This window comes from Geotrypetes seraphini, chromosome 2, assembly GCF_902459505.1.
Source record: "Geotrypetes seraphini chromosome 2, aGeoSer1.1, whole genome shotgun sequence".
In the NCBI taxonomy this organism is placed as follows: Eukaryota; Metazoa; Chordata; class Amphibia; order Gymnophiona; family Dermophiidae; genus Geotrypetes; species Geotrypetes seraphini.
In genome coordinates, this window is record NC_047085.1 from 7,839,657 (window position 1) to 7,854,916 (window position 15,260).

Here is a 15,260-nt window from a genome sequence, read left to right on the forward strand (position 1 = left end):
GTGGACAATTTTGTCGCGGTAAAGCACTATTTTACTCAAGGATATGGCTTTGAAATTTGTCCTCAAAGTGGAAAAAGGAGGAAATAACAAAGATCTAAGATGCAGCACTCCTGGCTACGCACTGCCCCCTATGGGCAAACATAGCCACTCCTTCTCCCTGGACTCCTTTCAAGGAAAGACGATGCTAAAGCTCCTACTTATAGGAGCTGTTATACTGCCCTCCAAAATTTGTGATGGATAGGCAAGTCCATTCTGTGATAGCTTCTACTTCTGGAGTGGGCAGTTTAGGAGCAGAGAGTCCCGATGTTCCTCTCTCTGACCGTCTGTCCACAGAAGGCATAAAACTCGGCCTTGAGCCTGGAGATAGTACAAATTATAGATCTATTTTCGACATTCTGTTTTTGGTGCAGGTGGGTGAGACAGTGGTACAAGAGTTTGAGGGTGAACAATAGCAAGTGGATAAAAAGTTCAGAGTGTGATATGGGTCCACGAAAACTTTTATTGCCTTAGAGCAGGGAGTGGATAAGGGGCTCACCCTGGTCTTAATATGTAGTGTTTGACCTGCTGGATCACTATGAGAGGCCGCTGTATTTTTCCAACAGAACGAAAAAAGTGGGAAATCATTAGCTCCCTTTCCCACCTCTTGGGAAGTAGTGATCTGGAATTACCTTCTATGTATCTCCCTTTCCCATCTCTTGGAAAATGATGATTTGGGACTACCTTCCATCTACCTCCCTTTCCTACCTCTTGGGAAGAAGCAATCTGGAACTACCTTCCATCTACCTCCCTTTCCCACCTCTTGGGAAGTAGCGATCTGGAACTACCTTCTAACCACCTCCCTTTCCCATCTCTTGGGAAATGATGATCTGGAACTACCTTCATCTACCTCCCTTTCCCACCTCTTGGGAAGTAGCGATCTGGAATTATCTTCCATCTACCTCCCTTTCCCACCTCTTGGGACATGATCTCAAACTACCTTCATCTACCCCCCTTTCCCACCTCTTGGGAAGTAGTGATCTGGAACCACCTTCATCTACCTCCCTTTCCTACCTCATGGGAAGTAGCGATCTGGAACTACCTTCCATCTACCTCCATTCCCACCTCTTGGGAAATGATGATCTGGAACTACCTTCATCTACTTCCCTTCCCATCTCTTAGGAAATGACGATCTGGAACTACCTTCCATCTATCTCCCTTTCACACCTCTTGGGAAGTGGCGATCTGGAACCACCTTCATCTACCTCCCTTTCCTACCTCGTGGGAAGTAGCGATCTGGAACTACCTTCCATCTACCTCCATTCCCACCTCTTGGGAAATGATGATCTGGAACTACCTTCATCTACTTCCCTTCCCATCTCTTAGGAAATGACGATCTGGAACTATCTTCCATCTACCTCCATTCCCACCTCTTGGGAAATGATGATCTGGAACCACCTTCATCTACCTCCCTTTCCTACCTCGAGGGAAGTAGCGATCTGGAACTGCCTTCCATCTACCTCCATTCCCACTTCTTGGGAAATGATGATCTGGAACTACCTTCATCTACTTCCCTTCCTATCTCTTAGGAAATGATGATCTGGAACTACCTTCCATCTACCTCCCTTTCCCACTTCTTGGGAAGTGGCGATCTGGAACTACCTTCCATCTACCTCCCTTTCCCACCTCTTGGGAAGTAGCGATCTGGAACTACCTTCATCTACCTCCCTTTCCCACCTCTTGGGACATGATCTCAAACTACCTTCACTCGCAGTATGCTCCGACCACCTCTTCCTGTATTAAAGTCGGGCATCACTAATCTACATGTCAAAGCAGCTCCTGATTGGTGAGGCCCGACTTTAGTACAGGAAGAGGTGGTCGGAACATACAGTGAGTGATTTCCTTCACTCGCTGGCGCTCCGGCTGCCCTCTCCTGCTTCTCCAGCTGACTTCTCCTGTCTCCCCTGCCTATAAACCGTATTCGTGGTTTTTTCGACATTCGCAGGGGTTCCTGGAACAGTACCCCCACAAATATAGGGGGAGTACTGTAAACAAATTGATGAACCAAGAAATTGCTCGTTAATATGTCTGAAATAAGTCTGAAGAATTAAACCTATCTTTGCTAATTTTTACTCCATCAAAAATTACAAGGACTAGGGGGACACTCGATGAAGCTACAGGGAAATACTTTTAAAACCAACAGGAAGAAATTTTGTTTCACTCAGAGAATAGTTAAGCTCTGGAACGCATTGCCAGAGGATATGGTAAGAGTAGACAGCGTAGCTGGTTTTAAGAAGGTTTTGGACAATTTCCTGGAGGAAAAGTCCACAGTCTGTTATTGAGAAAGACATGGGGGCAGCCACTGCTTGCCCTGGATCAGTAGCATGGAATGTTGTTACTGTTTGGGATTTTAGAATCTTGTTACTTTCTGGGATACTTTCTGGTATTTGTTTAAAATACTGTGTTTTAGGTGGTATAGAGCCTATATTTCTGGTGCCTGTGGCTCAGGGTGACTAAAGTAGGGAAAATCTGTTATAAATCCTGTGTTTTAGGGTAGCACTGATAGAACCTGCAGTTTTGTTTAAAATACTGTGTTTTAGGTGGTATAGAGCCTATATTTCTGGTGCCTGTGGCTCAGGGTGACTAAAGTAGGGAAAATCCTGTTATAAATCCTGTGTTTTAGGGTAGCACTGATAGAACCTGCAGTTTTGTTTAAAATACTGTGTTTTAGGTGGTATAGAGCCTATATTTCTGGTGCCTGTGGCTCAGGGTGACTAAAGTAGGGAAAATCTGTTATAAATCCTGTGTTTTAGGGTAGCACTGATAGAACCTGCAGTTTTGTTTAAAATAATGTGTTTTAGGTGGTATAGAGCCTATATTTCTGACTCACTAGTTTTTAGCCATTGTGTCTGATTAGGTGGAGAAGGGAGGGGCTCTGTTTTACTTCTAAGGTTAATTGCATTATCTTTGGGACATTGCTGTGAACAAGGCTGCCCTGTGAACTTCTAAAAGCTAAGTTACTCAGCATTTCATATTCTGCTCTTTTGACTGGTTTTCAGCATTATATCTGCTTAATTTCTCTTCTCCTCCCTGTTTCTTACTAAAAAAATATAAAAAAGCACAAAAAAATAAATCCTTCTCTTTCCTCTGTTAAATCTTATTTCCTCTTCCTGCATTTTTGTTTAAAATACTGTGTTTTAGGTGGTATAGAGCCTATATTTCTGCCTTACAAGTAGTCTTACTTATAGTCCCACCAACCCCAGGGACCACTATTCATATATAGAGACCCATATAATCAGGACTACTCAAATCAAGTCACTTCACAACCAATCAAGATGACCTTTATTCTATGCAATCACTGTGGTGCTTTAATTCCAAGACATACTATTTGGAGGCTTAAGGCTTGCCCCATCTGTCTTCAACTTGCCAGTAATAAAGAGAAGCTCTGCAAACTTAAACAGGAATTGAATACAATTAAAGCAGCTTCCATCACTCCACAAAATCATACCAACTTACCACCTCTACCTCAAAGAATAAAACAGCCCAGGAATAAATGGGTCACAGTAGGCTCAGGAAGACTGCGACATGTAACACAGAAACATCCACCTTCACTAATATTACCTCTACAGAATTCCTTCGCTCCACTAGTGCACTGCAATACTCAGGAAAACAGAAGGGAGGTGGGGACTGGAACCAATGAAGGTAACTCAAGAGAACAAGCGCACCCTAAGTACAAATAAAAAAGCCAAAAACAGAAAACTATTACTGTTGGGGGATTCCATCATCAGAGGCATTAACCTTGGAACACAGGGCGAGGAGACCAAAATAGTGAAATGTCTTCCAGGATCCTCAGGTACCAGGAGTTCCAGGCAAATACTGACTATAATTAAGGAAGAAACTAAGGATTTTAACACTGATGTTGTTATCCATCTGGGAACAAATGACCTGGCCAACAACTCCACACTTGCAGCACAGAAAGCTTTTCGGGAGCTTGGTGAGGGCGTGAAACCTTTTGTAAAGACTTTAGCTTTTTCTGAAATACTGCCTGCTTATGGAAAAGGAGAGCAAAGAGTGAAAAACACTAGATGGCTCAGAGCCTGGTGTCATCAAGAAGGCTTCAGGTACATAGGAGGATGGGGAAATACATGGAAGGACAAGAAGCTATATTGCACTGATGGGCTACATATTACTACAGCAGGAAAAAGAAACCTTGCAGAGAAATTTAGACAATATTTTTCTAGGCATTTAAACTAGAAGGTGGGGGTGGTGTATGTACGAAGGACAATTATAGAGACCACCCCCGGCAAAAGAAAAGATGTGATAGTAGTAAAGGCTGCAACATAAGCAATATCAGCAACACATTTCTTAGTATTGCAACGGAAAGTGAAACGACACAAAAATCCATACGAAAAAGGAGATTATCGCTGAAAAATAGCTGGAAAGCGATGACCACAAATGCTCGCAGTCTAAGCAACAAAGTTCATGATCTGCAAGCCCTGATATTAGAGGCAGATCTAGATATTGTTGCTATCACAGAGACATGGTTCAGTGAATCACATGGATGGGATGCAAACATACCGGGATATAATCTTTTTAGGAAGGACAGAGATGGTCATAAAGGTGGAGGAGTAGCTCTCTATGTAAAGATCAATATCCAAGCGACCGAAATGCAAGGGACCTGGGGAGAGGAAGAAGCGATATGGATTGCTCTGAAAAGAGAAGATGGAACTTCTATCTACGTGGGTGTAGTCTACAGACCTCCGACTCAATCGCAGCAAATTGATAAGGATCTGATTGTGGATATCCAAAAGTTTGGAAGGAAAGAGGAAGTTCTGCTGTTGGGAGATTTCAACCTGCCGGATGCGGACTGGAATGTTCCGTCTGCAGAATCGGAAAGAAGTAGGGAGATTGTGGTGCCTTTCAAGAGGCTCTGCTCAGACAAATGGTGACGGAACCCACAAGGGAAAAAGCGATATTGGATCTGGTCCTCACAAATGGAGAGAGTATCTCTAATGTTCGAGTGGTTGCTCACCTGGGTAGTAGCGATCATCAAACGGTTTGGTTTGATATAACGGCTAAAGTGGAGAGCGGCTGCACGATACTTAAAGTCCTAGATTTCAAACGTACGGACTTTAATGCAATGGGAAAGTACCTGAAGAAAGAGCTGTTAGGATGGGAGGACATAAGAGAAGTGGAAAGACAGTGGTCTAAGCTGAAAGGAGCGATAAAAATGGCTACGGACCTTTATGTGAAGAAAATCAATAAAAACAAGAGAAAAAGGAAGCCGAAATGGTTCTCCAACCTAGTGGCTGAGAAAATAAAGGCGAAAGAGTTGGCGTTCATGAAATATTAAAAAACCCAAGAAGAGGAGAGCAGAAAGGACTACAGGGTGAAACTGAAAGAAGCCAAGAGAGAGATACGTTTGGCGAAGGCACAGGCGGAAGAACAAATGGCTAAAAATGTAAAAAAGTGAGATAAAAATTTTTTCAGATATATTAGTGAAAGGAGGAAGATAAAAAATGGAATTGCTAGGCTAAAAGATGCTGGGAACAAATATGTGGAGAGTGATGAGGAGAAAGCAAATGTGCTAAACAAATACTTCTGTTCTGTGTTCACAGAAGAAAATCCTGGAGAAGGACCGAGATTGTCTGGCAAAGTTACACGAGAAAATGGAGTAGATTCTGCGCCGTTCACGGAGGAGGGTGTTTATGAGCAACTTGAAAAACTGAAGGTGGACAAAGTGATGGGACCAGACGGGATCCATCCCAGGATACTAAGGGAGCTCAGAGAGGTTCTGGCTAGAGAATGACACGGTGGCGGTTTACCCGCGGCCACCGCATTTTAGCCGCGGGTCACCGCCGAAAACGGGGAAGAAAACTAGCAGTCGCTGCGGCGACGGGGACAAGGCCATTCACCGCCCGCGGGGCGGTGAATGGGTCTTGTCCCCGCAGTGAGGCATGAAGGATCGCGCGGTCCCCGCAGCTCACACCCGCCTGCCCAATCGATTCTAGTGTTTAGCCAGCTCTCTCCCTTCTCCTCACCTTAGTTTGTAGATTTTCTTTTTCGGCGACCCGCACGCTATCAGAGAGCCGCGCACCCGCTGCTGCTCAGTTTCGATCTTCTGCTCTGACGCAACCGGAAACAGGAAGTTGCAGCAGAGCAGAAGATTGAACACTGAGCAGCCGCACGTGTGCGGCTCTTTGGGAAAGCGTGCAGGTCGCTGAAAAAGAAAGCCTGCAAATTAAGGTGAGGAGAAGGGAGAGAGCTGGCTAAACACTAGGATCGATAGGGCAGGCGGGTGGGGGCTGCGAGGACCGTGCGATCGCTAGTGTTCCCGGCTCAGACTGTAAGGAGGGAGTGAAAGGGAAAAGGATTCTGGGCCAAGGTGATGAAAACGGAAAGAAAAACCCACAGCAGGAAAGAAAGGGAAGGACAGGCAGGTGAGCCAGATGCTAGAAGCAGGGGGGGGGGAAGAAAGAGGGAAAAAAGCTAGATGGGGTTGAAAAGAAGAGACACACTGGTATGGAAGAGGAAGATAGGGGAAATCTGGACACAGGAAGGTAACAGAAAGAGGGGAAATTATGTGCATGGGGCATAGGGACAGAGACAAAAAGGGGACATGCCATGGGGATGGAATATGGACACAGGGGGGGGGGCAATGGCAGATACATAGGGGAGATATTAGAAAAGTATATAAAATCGTACCCGTTTGAGGCTTTTATGTATGCAGCGGTGACGGTGACGGGGCGGTGAATGGGGTTGCAGTGGCGGTGACGGGGCGGTGAATGGGGTGGCAGTGGCGGTGACGGGGCGGTGAAGGGAATGGCGGTGACGGGGCGGTGCAGAGGATGGTGAGACGGGGACGGGGCGGTGACGGGGACCAATTTTTTCACCGTGTCATTCTCTAGTTCTGGCGAGTCCTATTAAAGACTTGTTCAACAAATCTCTGGAGACGGGAGTGATTCCTGGGGATTGGAGGAGAGCGGATGTGGTCCCTATTCATAAAAGTGGTCACAGGGATGAAGCAGGAAACTACAGGCCGGTGAGCCTTACTTCAGTTGTTGGAAAAATAATGGAAGTGTTGCTGAAAGAAAGGATAGTGTACTTCCTTGAATCTAATGGGTTACAGGATCCGAGGCAACATGGCTTTACAAAAGGTAAATCGTGCCAAACGAACCTGATTGAATTTTTTGATTGGGTGGCCAGAGAGCTGGATCGAGGACATATGCTAGATGTAATTTATTTGGATTTCAGCAAAGCCTTTGATACAGTTCCTCATAGGAGGCTGTTGAACAAACTTGAAGGGCTGAAGTTAGGACCCAAAGTGGTGAACTGGGTCAGAAACTGGCTGTCGGACAGAGGGTGGTGGTTAATGGAAGTCGCTCGAAGGAAGGAAAGGTGACTAGTGGAGTCCCTCAGGGTTCGGTGCTGGGGCCAATCCTGTTCAATATGTAAGTGACATTGCTGAAGGGTTAGAAGGAAAAGTGTGCCTTTTTGCAGATGATACCAAGATTTGTAACAGAGTAGACACCGAAGAGGGAGTGGAGAATATGAAAAAGGATCTGCAAAAGTTAGAGGAATGGTCTAATGCCTGGCAACTAAAATTCAATGCAAAGAAATGCAGAATAATGCATTTGGGGATTAATAATAGGAAGGAACCGTATATGCTGGGAGGAGAGAAGCTGATATGCACGGACGAGGAGAGGGACCTTGGGGTGATAGTGTCCGAAGATCTAAAGGTGAAAAAACAGTGTGACAAGGCAGTGGCTGCTGCCAGAAGGATTCTGGGCTGTATAAAGAGAGGCGTAGTCAGTAGAAGGAAGAAGGTGTTGATGCCCCTGTACAGGTCATTGGTGAGGCCCCACTTGGAGTATTGTGTTCAGTTTTGGAGACCATATCTGGCGAAAGACGTAAGAAGACTTGAGGCGGTCCAGAGGAGGGCGACGAAAATGATAGGAGGCTTGCGCCAGAAGACATATGAGGAGAGACTGGAAGCCCTGAATATGTATACCCTAGAGGAAAGGAGAGACAGGGGAGATATGATTCAGACGTTCAAATACTTAAAGGGTATTAACGTAGAACAAAATCTTTTCCAGAGAAAGGAAAATGGTAAAACCAGAGGACATAATTTGAGGTTGAGGGGTGGTAGATTCAGGGGCAATGTTAGGAAATTCTACTTTACGGAGAGGGTGGTGGATGCCTGGAATGCGCTCCCGAGAGAGGTGGTGGAGAGTAAAACTGTGACTGAGTTCAAAGAAGCGTGGGATGAACAGAGAAGATTTAGAATCAGAAAATAATATTAAATATTGAACTAAGGCCAGTACTGGGCAGACTTTCACGGTCTGTGTCTGTATATGGCCGTTTGGTGGAGGATGGGCTGGGGAGGGCTTCAATGGCTGGGAGGGTGTAGATGGGCTGGAGTAAGTCTTAACAGAGATTTCAGCAGTTGGAACTCAAGCACAGTACAGGGTAAAGCTTTGGATTCTTGCCCAGAAATAGCAAAGAAGAAAAAATTTAAAAATTTAAATTGAATCAGGTTGGGCAGACTGGATGGACCATTCGGGTCTTTATCTGCCGTCATCTACTATGTTACTATGTTACTATATGATTCCGGAATCTTGCTATTCTTTAGGATTCTGAATGGAATGTTGCTACTCCTTGGGTTTTGGCCAGGTACTAAGGACCTGGATTGGCCACCATGAGAACGGTTACTGGGCTTGATGAACCTTTGATCTAACCTAGTAAGGCTAGTCTTTTATGTTCTTATATTCCTAGGCAAATGTCACTATAAGAGTAGTTCTCTCAGTAATCACTTCCAGGGAATTTTCCAGAAAATTGATTAAATTCATCTCTCCACCAACCTCTCCAACAATGCCAGTCGGAGTAGAGCTCTCTGGCTTCTTCTTAAGAGTAAGATATTGAACCTCAGAATTGGTGGTAAATTCTCTGTTGGAATTCATTGTATCTCACGCAAATATCTCCGTACCATCTCAACAGCTGACACAATTGTAGATTTAGGAAAATTTAACATTCTCAAATTATGTTTTTTTGCACATTTTCCATATAGTCTAACTTTTTCTGGCTATAAGACCTCTCCTTAACAATTTCTTTTTCTAGAGTCTTAATTTGATCAAGTTGTTCTTCAGATTTTTTTAATACTCTCACTGTGTTCTTGCAGTGTCTCCCCTTGAGTGTTCACCAAGGAATTGATAGTATTGCAGTCATTCCTCAACAGAGTTACTACCTTTTTGAAGTTGGAGTCCATAACTTCAGTGGCCTTCCACGTCAATAGTAGCAGGTTTCACCATCTCTCCAAATTGTACTCCCGAAGGCTAGTTAACTTCCTTACAACCCACTCTAAAACTTTTAGGAATGACGATAGACAGATGCTGTACTATGCAACCACAAATCAACAAAACAATACAAAAATCATTTGCGGTCATGAGAAACTTAAGGCAAGTTTGAAAATTCTTCGACAGAACACAATTCCAGCTCTTGGTCCAGTCCCTAGTCCTAGGTCTTCTAGACTACTTCAACATACTCTATCTCCCCTGCCTGCCAACCATGATAAAACATCTACAAATAATTCAAAAACAGCACTAAGACTTATCTATTCTCTGAGGAAACACGACCACATCATGGTGGCACACCTCGACTCACACTGGCTCCCAATACAAACAAGAATACTATTCAAATTCTACTACCTACTATTTAAAACCATAAACGGAGAACGCCCAGCCTACCTAAACAACCGCCTAATCCAAACTACCTCAACCAGACACAGGAGAACCCACAAACCGTTCACGCATCCCCCAATCTGAGACGTAAAACGAAAAAAACGGTACGATGGCTTTCTAGCCACACAAGCAGCAAAACTGGACCACCAACTCTCCAATTTACTGATAATGACCCCAGACTACAAATCGTTCAGAAAAGAAATAAAAACCATGCTATTCAAGAAATCTTTGAAGACAAAGTAACACCGTAAGACTCTTCCCAATTCTCTGAAACAACTCACTCTTCTCTTCAGTTCCTCTGGAAATGGCCAGATAACTTCTTTTGTAATCCGCCTTGAACCGCAAAGTATTGGCGGAATAGAAATCACTAATGTCATGTTGATTTCAGGACCTCTGCAAAGTAATTCTGCACCACCATATCCTCCCTCGTTGCTCCTCCAGGGCTAGGTGTGGTCCATTCCACTCAGAGGGACAAACCAACCTCCGGTCCAGGTTGGAGAGGGACCTGCCTTATCCAGGCTTAGTGAAGCCCGATAAATGCTGAGGTTTGCCGCTGACTCCTGCGTTCCTCCCAAAGCTGGCAGTACCTCCGTCACGTGGTGAGGAACTGACCTGAAATAGTTGTCTGGATCAGACGTCTGGAAGTCACGGCCGGGGGATCAGGCTAGGGGTTTTCTTTTCACTTATCCATGGAAGACCCCCCCCCCCTGCTAAGGTAAGTCACTCTGTCTGACCAAATTTCTGTTGGGGAGAGCACACAACTCAGACGTCTGTCTCCAACGCCATCTTGGTCCCTGATCATTTTATCACAATTTGATGCCTCTAGAACTAAAACCGTTATGGCAGACCATACAAAGTTATAACAGAGCTTGATTTTCCAAATCAGGAATTACTGGGGCATCCTCGGCTTGTTTCTGTTCAAAGAAAGAGAGATGAGGGGAAGGACATTTTCCCATCCTGTAAAGTAAGCTTGTAACATTTTCTGCCACTAGAGAGGGTCAAAGTCAACCATATCCTCCATGCTCAGTTTTTCAGTTGAGGAAAGAAAAATATTTTTTGTGGCAAAACATACAAAACCTCAGAACAGATTAAGAAGACAGGCATACTGTAAGTTTTTTTTCCTGAGTTCTCTGACACAGACTGTGCAGGCAGAATTGAAGAAAAATCACCTGAACAACATTTAACTGGCAGAGTTTAGCTGTGGGGGTCGTGAGGGGTAAAGCCTGGGGGAAGCACAGAGGATCCTTAGCTATAGGGGTATAAAACCTTGCACAGACACAGTTCTGCCTTTGATGCAGGGATGTGTGGATGAAGCCCGAGACTCGTTGGACTGAGATGTTTGAAAAGGGCTGTGCCTAGCAGAGAATGTGGTCCTCTTTATCTGCCTTCATTTGTGTGTCTATAGAAATGACTTATTTGCTGGTAATACAGGGTAGAAGGATGAGGCCACAGAGGAACGTGAGCTGTTCGGAGCAGATTCAAATCATATAGAGGAGGGAGAGCTCAGGGAGTGACCATTTGCAGCAACAGATAATGTGCTTAATGGAGAGTACAGACAGCTGATCTGAAAGCTTGTTCTTACCTCCAAAGCACACATTCCAAAGGAGAAAATGTCCACAGCTGGGTCGTCCTCCACATCTGGAATGAAAGAAATGAGCTTTAAAACAGAGCACTCAGCTGTTCAGCCTGGCTAAAGGGATCACATTGTCCTGGCCTTCTGCCCTCCTAAACCTTCCAATCCTTTTGCAAAACCTCTACAGCAGGGTTGCAACATTCATCCCTGAGGACCACAATCCAGTCGGGTTTTCAGGATTTCCCCAATGAATTTGCATGAGATTTATTTACATGCACTGATTCTATTGTATACAAAAAGATCTCATAAGAACATAAGATTTGCCGCTGCTGGGTCAGACCAGTGGTCCATTGTGCACAGTAGTCCGCTCATGTGGCAGTCCTTTGGTCAAAGACCAGTGCCCTATTTGAGTCTAGCCTTACTTGCGTATGTTCTGTTCCAGTAGGAACTTATCCAACCTTGTCTTGAATCTCTGAAGGGTGTTTTCCCCTATAAGAGCCTCTGGAAGAGCGTTCCAGATTTCTACCACTCTCTGGGTGAAGAAGAACGTCTTTACGTTTGTATGAAATCTTTTCCCTTCTAACTTTAGCGAGTGTCCTCTTGTTCTCTTCACCTTGGAGAGAGTAAACAATCTCTCTGTCTCTACTAAGTCAATTTCCTTCAATATCTTGAATGTTTCAATTATTTCCCCTCTCAGTCTCCTCTTTTCAAGGGAGAAGCCCAGTTTCTCTAGCCTCTCGCTGTACGGCAACTCCCCCAGTCCCTTAACCATTTTTGTCACTCTTCTTTGGACTCTTTTGAGTAGTACTATGTCCTTTTTCATGTACAGCAACCAGTGTTGGATGCAGTATTCCAGGTGGGGGCGTTCCATGGCCTGGTATAACGGCATGATATCCTTTTCAGATCTGTTCGTGATCTCCTTCTTAATCATTCCTAGCATTCTGTTTACCATTTTTGCCATAGCCGCGCATTGCGCGGACGGTTTCATTGACTTGTGTATTCATTGGGGAAATCCTGAAAACCCGACCTGACGAGGGCCAAGGTTGGACACCCCTGCTCTAGAGCCTTCCGGAACTTGGGTCTCCTCTCCCAACCCCTCCAGAATCTGACCACCTTCTTCAGACCAAGGAAGGGAACGTACATCCATACTCAGGTGGGAAGAAATGTAAGTCACGATTCTGCTCACGCTGGACCTTGAGGGGGCTCCTCAGTTCATCGGGTACAGGAAGCTCTGTGGAGAAGAGAGGGGGGGACAGAAAGAGATATCATTAGACAGAGTTTCAAGTTTATTAGTGCTTGATTCCTAAGAAGTTTACATCATACAATGGTAAAAATATTTTAGACCAATCACTTAAACAGCTACCCTGGATACAAAAAGGAAAAAGGGTAGGATTACATTGCTTAAAAAATAAAAACCAAAAAGGAAATGCTACAAATGTTCTGGTCTAGGTCTCGTACGCCTCTTTGAAGAGAGAGGTTTTAACCAATGATTTGAATTTAGAGGAATTAGATTTTTGCCTCCGCATGAATGGCAACGAGCTCCATAACGCTGGGGCCACCACTGTAAAAAATTGTTTTTCGGGTTGTGTCATAAAATATTTGCCGAATGGAGGGAACTGCAAAAAGGGATTGCTGGATCGACTGAAGTGGTCTGGAAGTTACATATGGAACAAGAGTCTATCGATGAAAGCGGGTGAATGGTTAGATAAGACCTTGAAGGTGAGAAAAAGTATTTTAAACGTTATTTGGTGGGATATGGGTGGCCAGTGTGCCTTTTTCAGAAGTGGGATGACATGTCCCAATATTAGCAAATAAAATTCAAGCAGCTAAGGCGATGCGCTCCTTCACCTACACCATGAATGTTGGTGCTCTGGGCTTCCCAACCCATTACACCATATTACAGGGAACAGCTATACCTGTATAATGAGATGGGAGCAGTTTTCAAGCTCTCTGTCTTGGGGGAAAGACCATGAATACTTCTGCTCCACAGATGTTTGCACCTGGCTCTTTGGGCGAGTGCAAGTTTTATGATTACAAAACACATCCTATTTGGGTACTTATTAAGGTAGGTTATAGCTATAACCCACTTTTTTGCACCTTGACATGTGAGACTACTGCTATAGGTTGACATGGGATCATGCCTGCCCTGCCCCCATTACATCCCAAGATCAGAAGTTTCAAGTTTATTTAAAATTTCTTATACTGCTCAGTCAGACTTCTAAGCAGATACCTTTATGTGGGTCCCAGTCGACATTCAGCTAACTGGCTATGACCTGCATATGAACTGGGGGGGCTACCACAGACCAAATTAGCCCCAGCTATTCAATGTTGGAACCTGGATATCCATACTAAACTAAACCTTAAGCTTATAGACCGCATCATTTCTATAGGAATAGAGCCTAGGGCCGCATCTGGAGGACCTCTGTGCATGCGCAGACGTTGATGCAATGACATCATAAAAACATAGAAGATGACGGCAGAAAAGGGCCATAGCCCATCAAGTCTGCCTACTCTAATAACCCACCCCCTTGATTTTACCCCTCCTAGAGATACCACATGTGTATCCCATTTCCTTTTAAAATCTGGCACGCTGCTGGCCTCAATCACCTGAAGTGGAAGTTCATTCCAATGATCGACCACCCTTTCGGTGAAGAAGAACTTCCTGGTGTCGCCATGAAATTTCCCACCCCTGATTTTCAGCAGATGCCCTCTTGTGGCCGAGGGACCTTTAAGAAAGAAAATATCATCCTCCACCTCAATACGGCCCGTGATATATTTAAACGTCTCTATCATGTCTCCTCTCTCTCTACGTTCCTCGAGTGAATATAGCTGCAATTTATTCAGCCTTTCTTCATACGGGAGATCTTTGAGTCCCGAGACCATCCTGGTGGCCATTCGTTGAGCCGACTCAACTCTCAGCACATCCTTTTTGTAATGTCTGCGCATGAGCAGAGGCCCTACAGATGTGGCCCCGAACTCGGGTCCTTTCAAAACCTGGACCGACTGTTGGGTTTTGGAAATCTCTCTGGGCCCCAGGGCAGACCTCTACAAAGAGGACATGTCTGGGTTTCCCTGGACATCTGGTAACCCTCTTCATAAACAAGTCCCCGAGTTTATACCTGGGCAGTGGAAGAAGAAGTGTCTTGCCCAAGGACTCAAGGAGCATCATGGGAGAAGTGAGATTTGAACCCTGGATTCGCTGGTTCTTAGTTTGCTGCTGTAACCACCAAGCTATTCCTCCTGCTATCAGATCTGCTGTCTTAAAACATTTGAAGAAATACCCCAGACATGGCAATATATCGAAAGTCCGAGGGGGGCTTGATCAATGGGAGTCAGTCATGGCTGTCAACCCACTTCAAATTGACTGAAGATCAGGTATCTAGTTCTACTGTGTTGCATGCATGGAGTTTTCCCTTTAGAAAATCAGAGCGACTAACGGTGAAAGCAAGAACGGGATTGGCCAGCTTGGCTGATTTGGGGTGAGGTGGTAACCCCACTTGAGCCCTCATAAAGGACTGCTGGATGTCTGCAGGCAGCGGAGATGGTGCAGTAAGCTTGAGGGGTTGAGTGTGGCAACGGGATCGATGTGGCTACATCACTTACCATTTGCAAAAACCCTGTACCACACTGCATGTCGGCCATCGGAGTCAATCATCCAACAGAAGAAGACATGGAAAAAAGAGTAGAGCAATCATGAGACAGGAGCATCAAACCTTACACATTTCAAAAGGAAGAATGGCAAATGAAGACTGACACTTCCCATCCAGTTTTGCTCCATGCCATTCGTTACAGAGTTCTAACTGCTGCTTGCACTCTGTGTTTAGGGTTATTCATGCCACCTGTATAGATAACAGAGGAAGAGCTGTACCATCTCCCCTCCCTTTCGCCATCCTCTATCTTTTCATCCCTCTCAGTCACCTGTCCAACATCTTTCTCTCCTTCCCCTCCAGATCCAACATCTTCCAACATGCGCT

The 15,260-nt window shown here is 44.9% G+C and overlaps 1 protein-coding gene across 2 annotated transcripts in view; it reads right to left on the minus strand.

Annotated features, from left to right (window-relative positions):
* NRBP2 (nuclear receptor binding protein 2) overlaps positions 1 to 15,260 on the minus strand; it is a 127,730-nt gene that overhangs the window by 36,455 nt on the left and 76,015 nt on the right. For both annotated transcript variants that reach the window (XM_033933298.1, XM_033933299.1), the window contains exons 7-9: positions 14,890 to 14,913; positions 12,428 to 12,517; positions 11,296 to 11,351 (exon numbers count right to left, since the gene is read on the minus strand). In XM_033933298.1, coding sequence (XP_033789189.1) covers positions 11,296 to 11,351; positions 12,428 to 12,517; positions 14,890 to 14,913 — 170 coding nt within the window. The remainder of the gene's footprint in view (positions 1 to 11,295; positions 11,352 to 12,427; positions 12,518 to 14,889; positions 14,914 to 15,260) is intronic.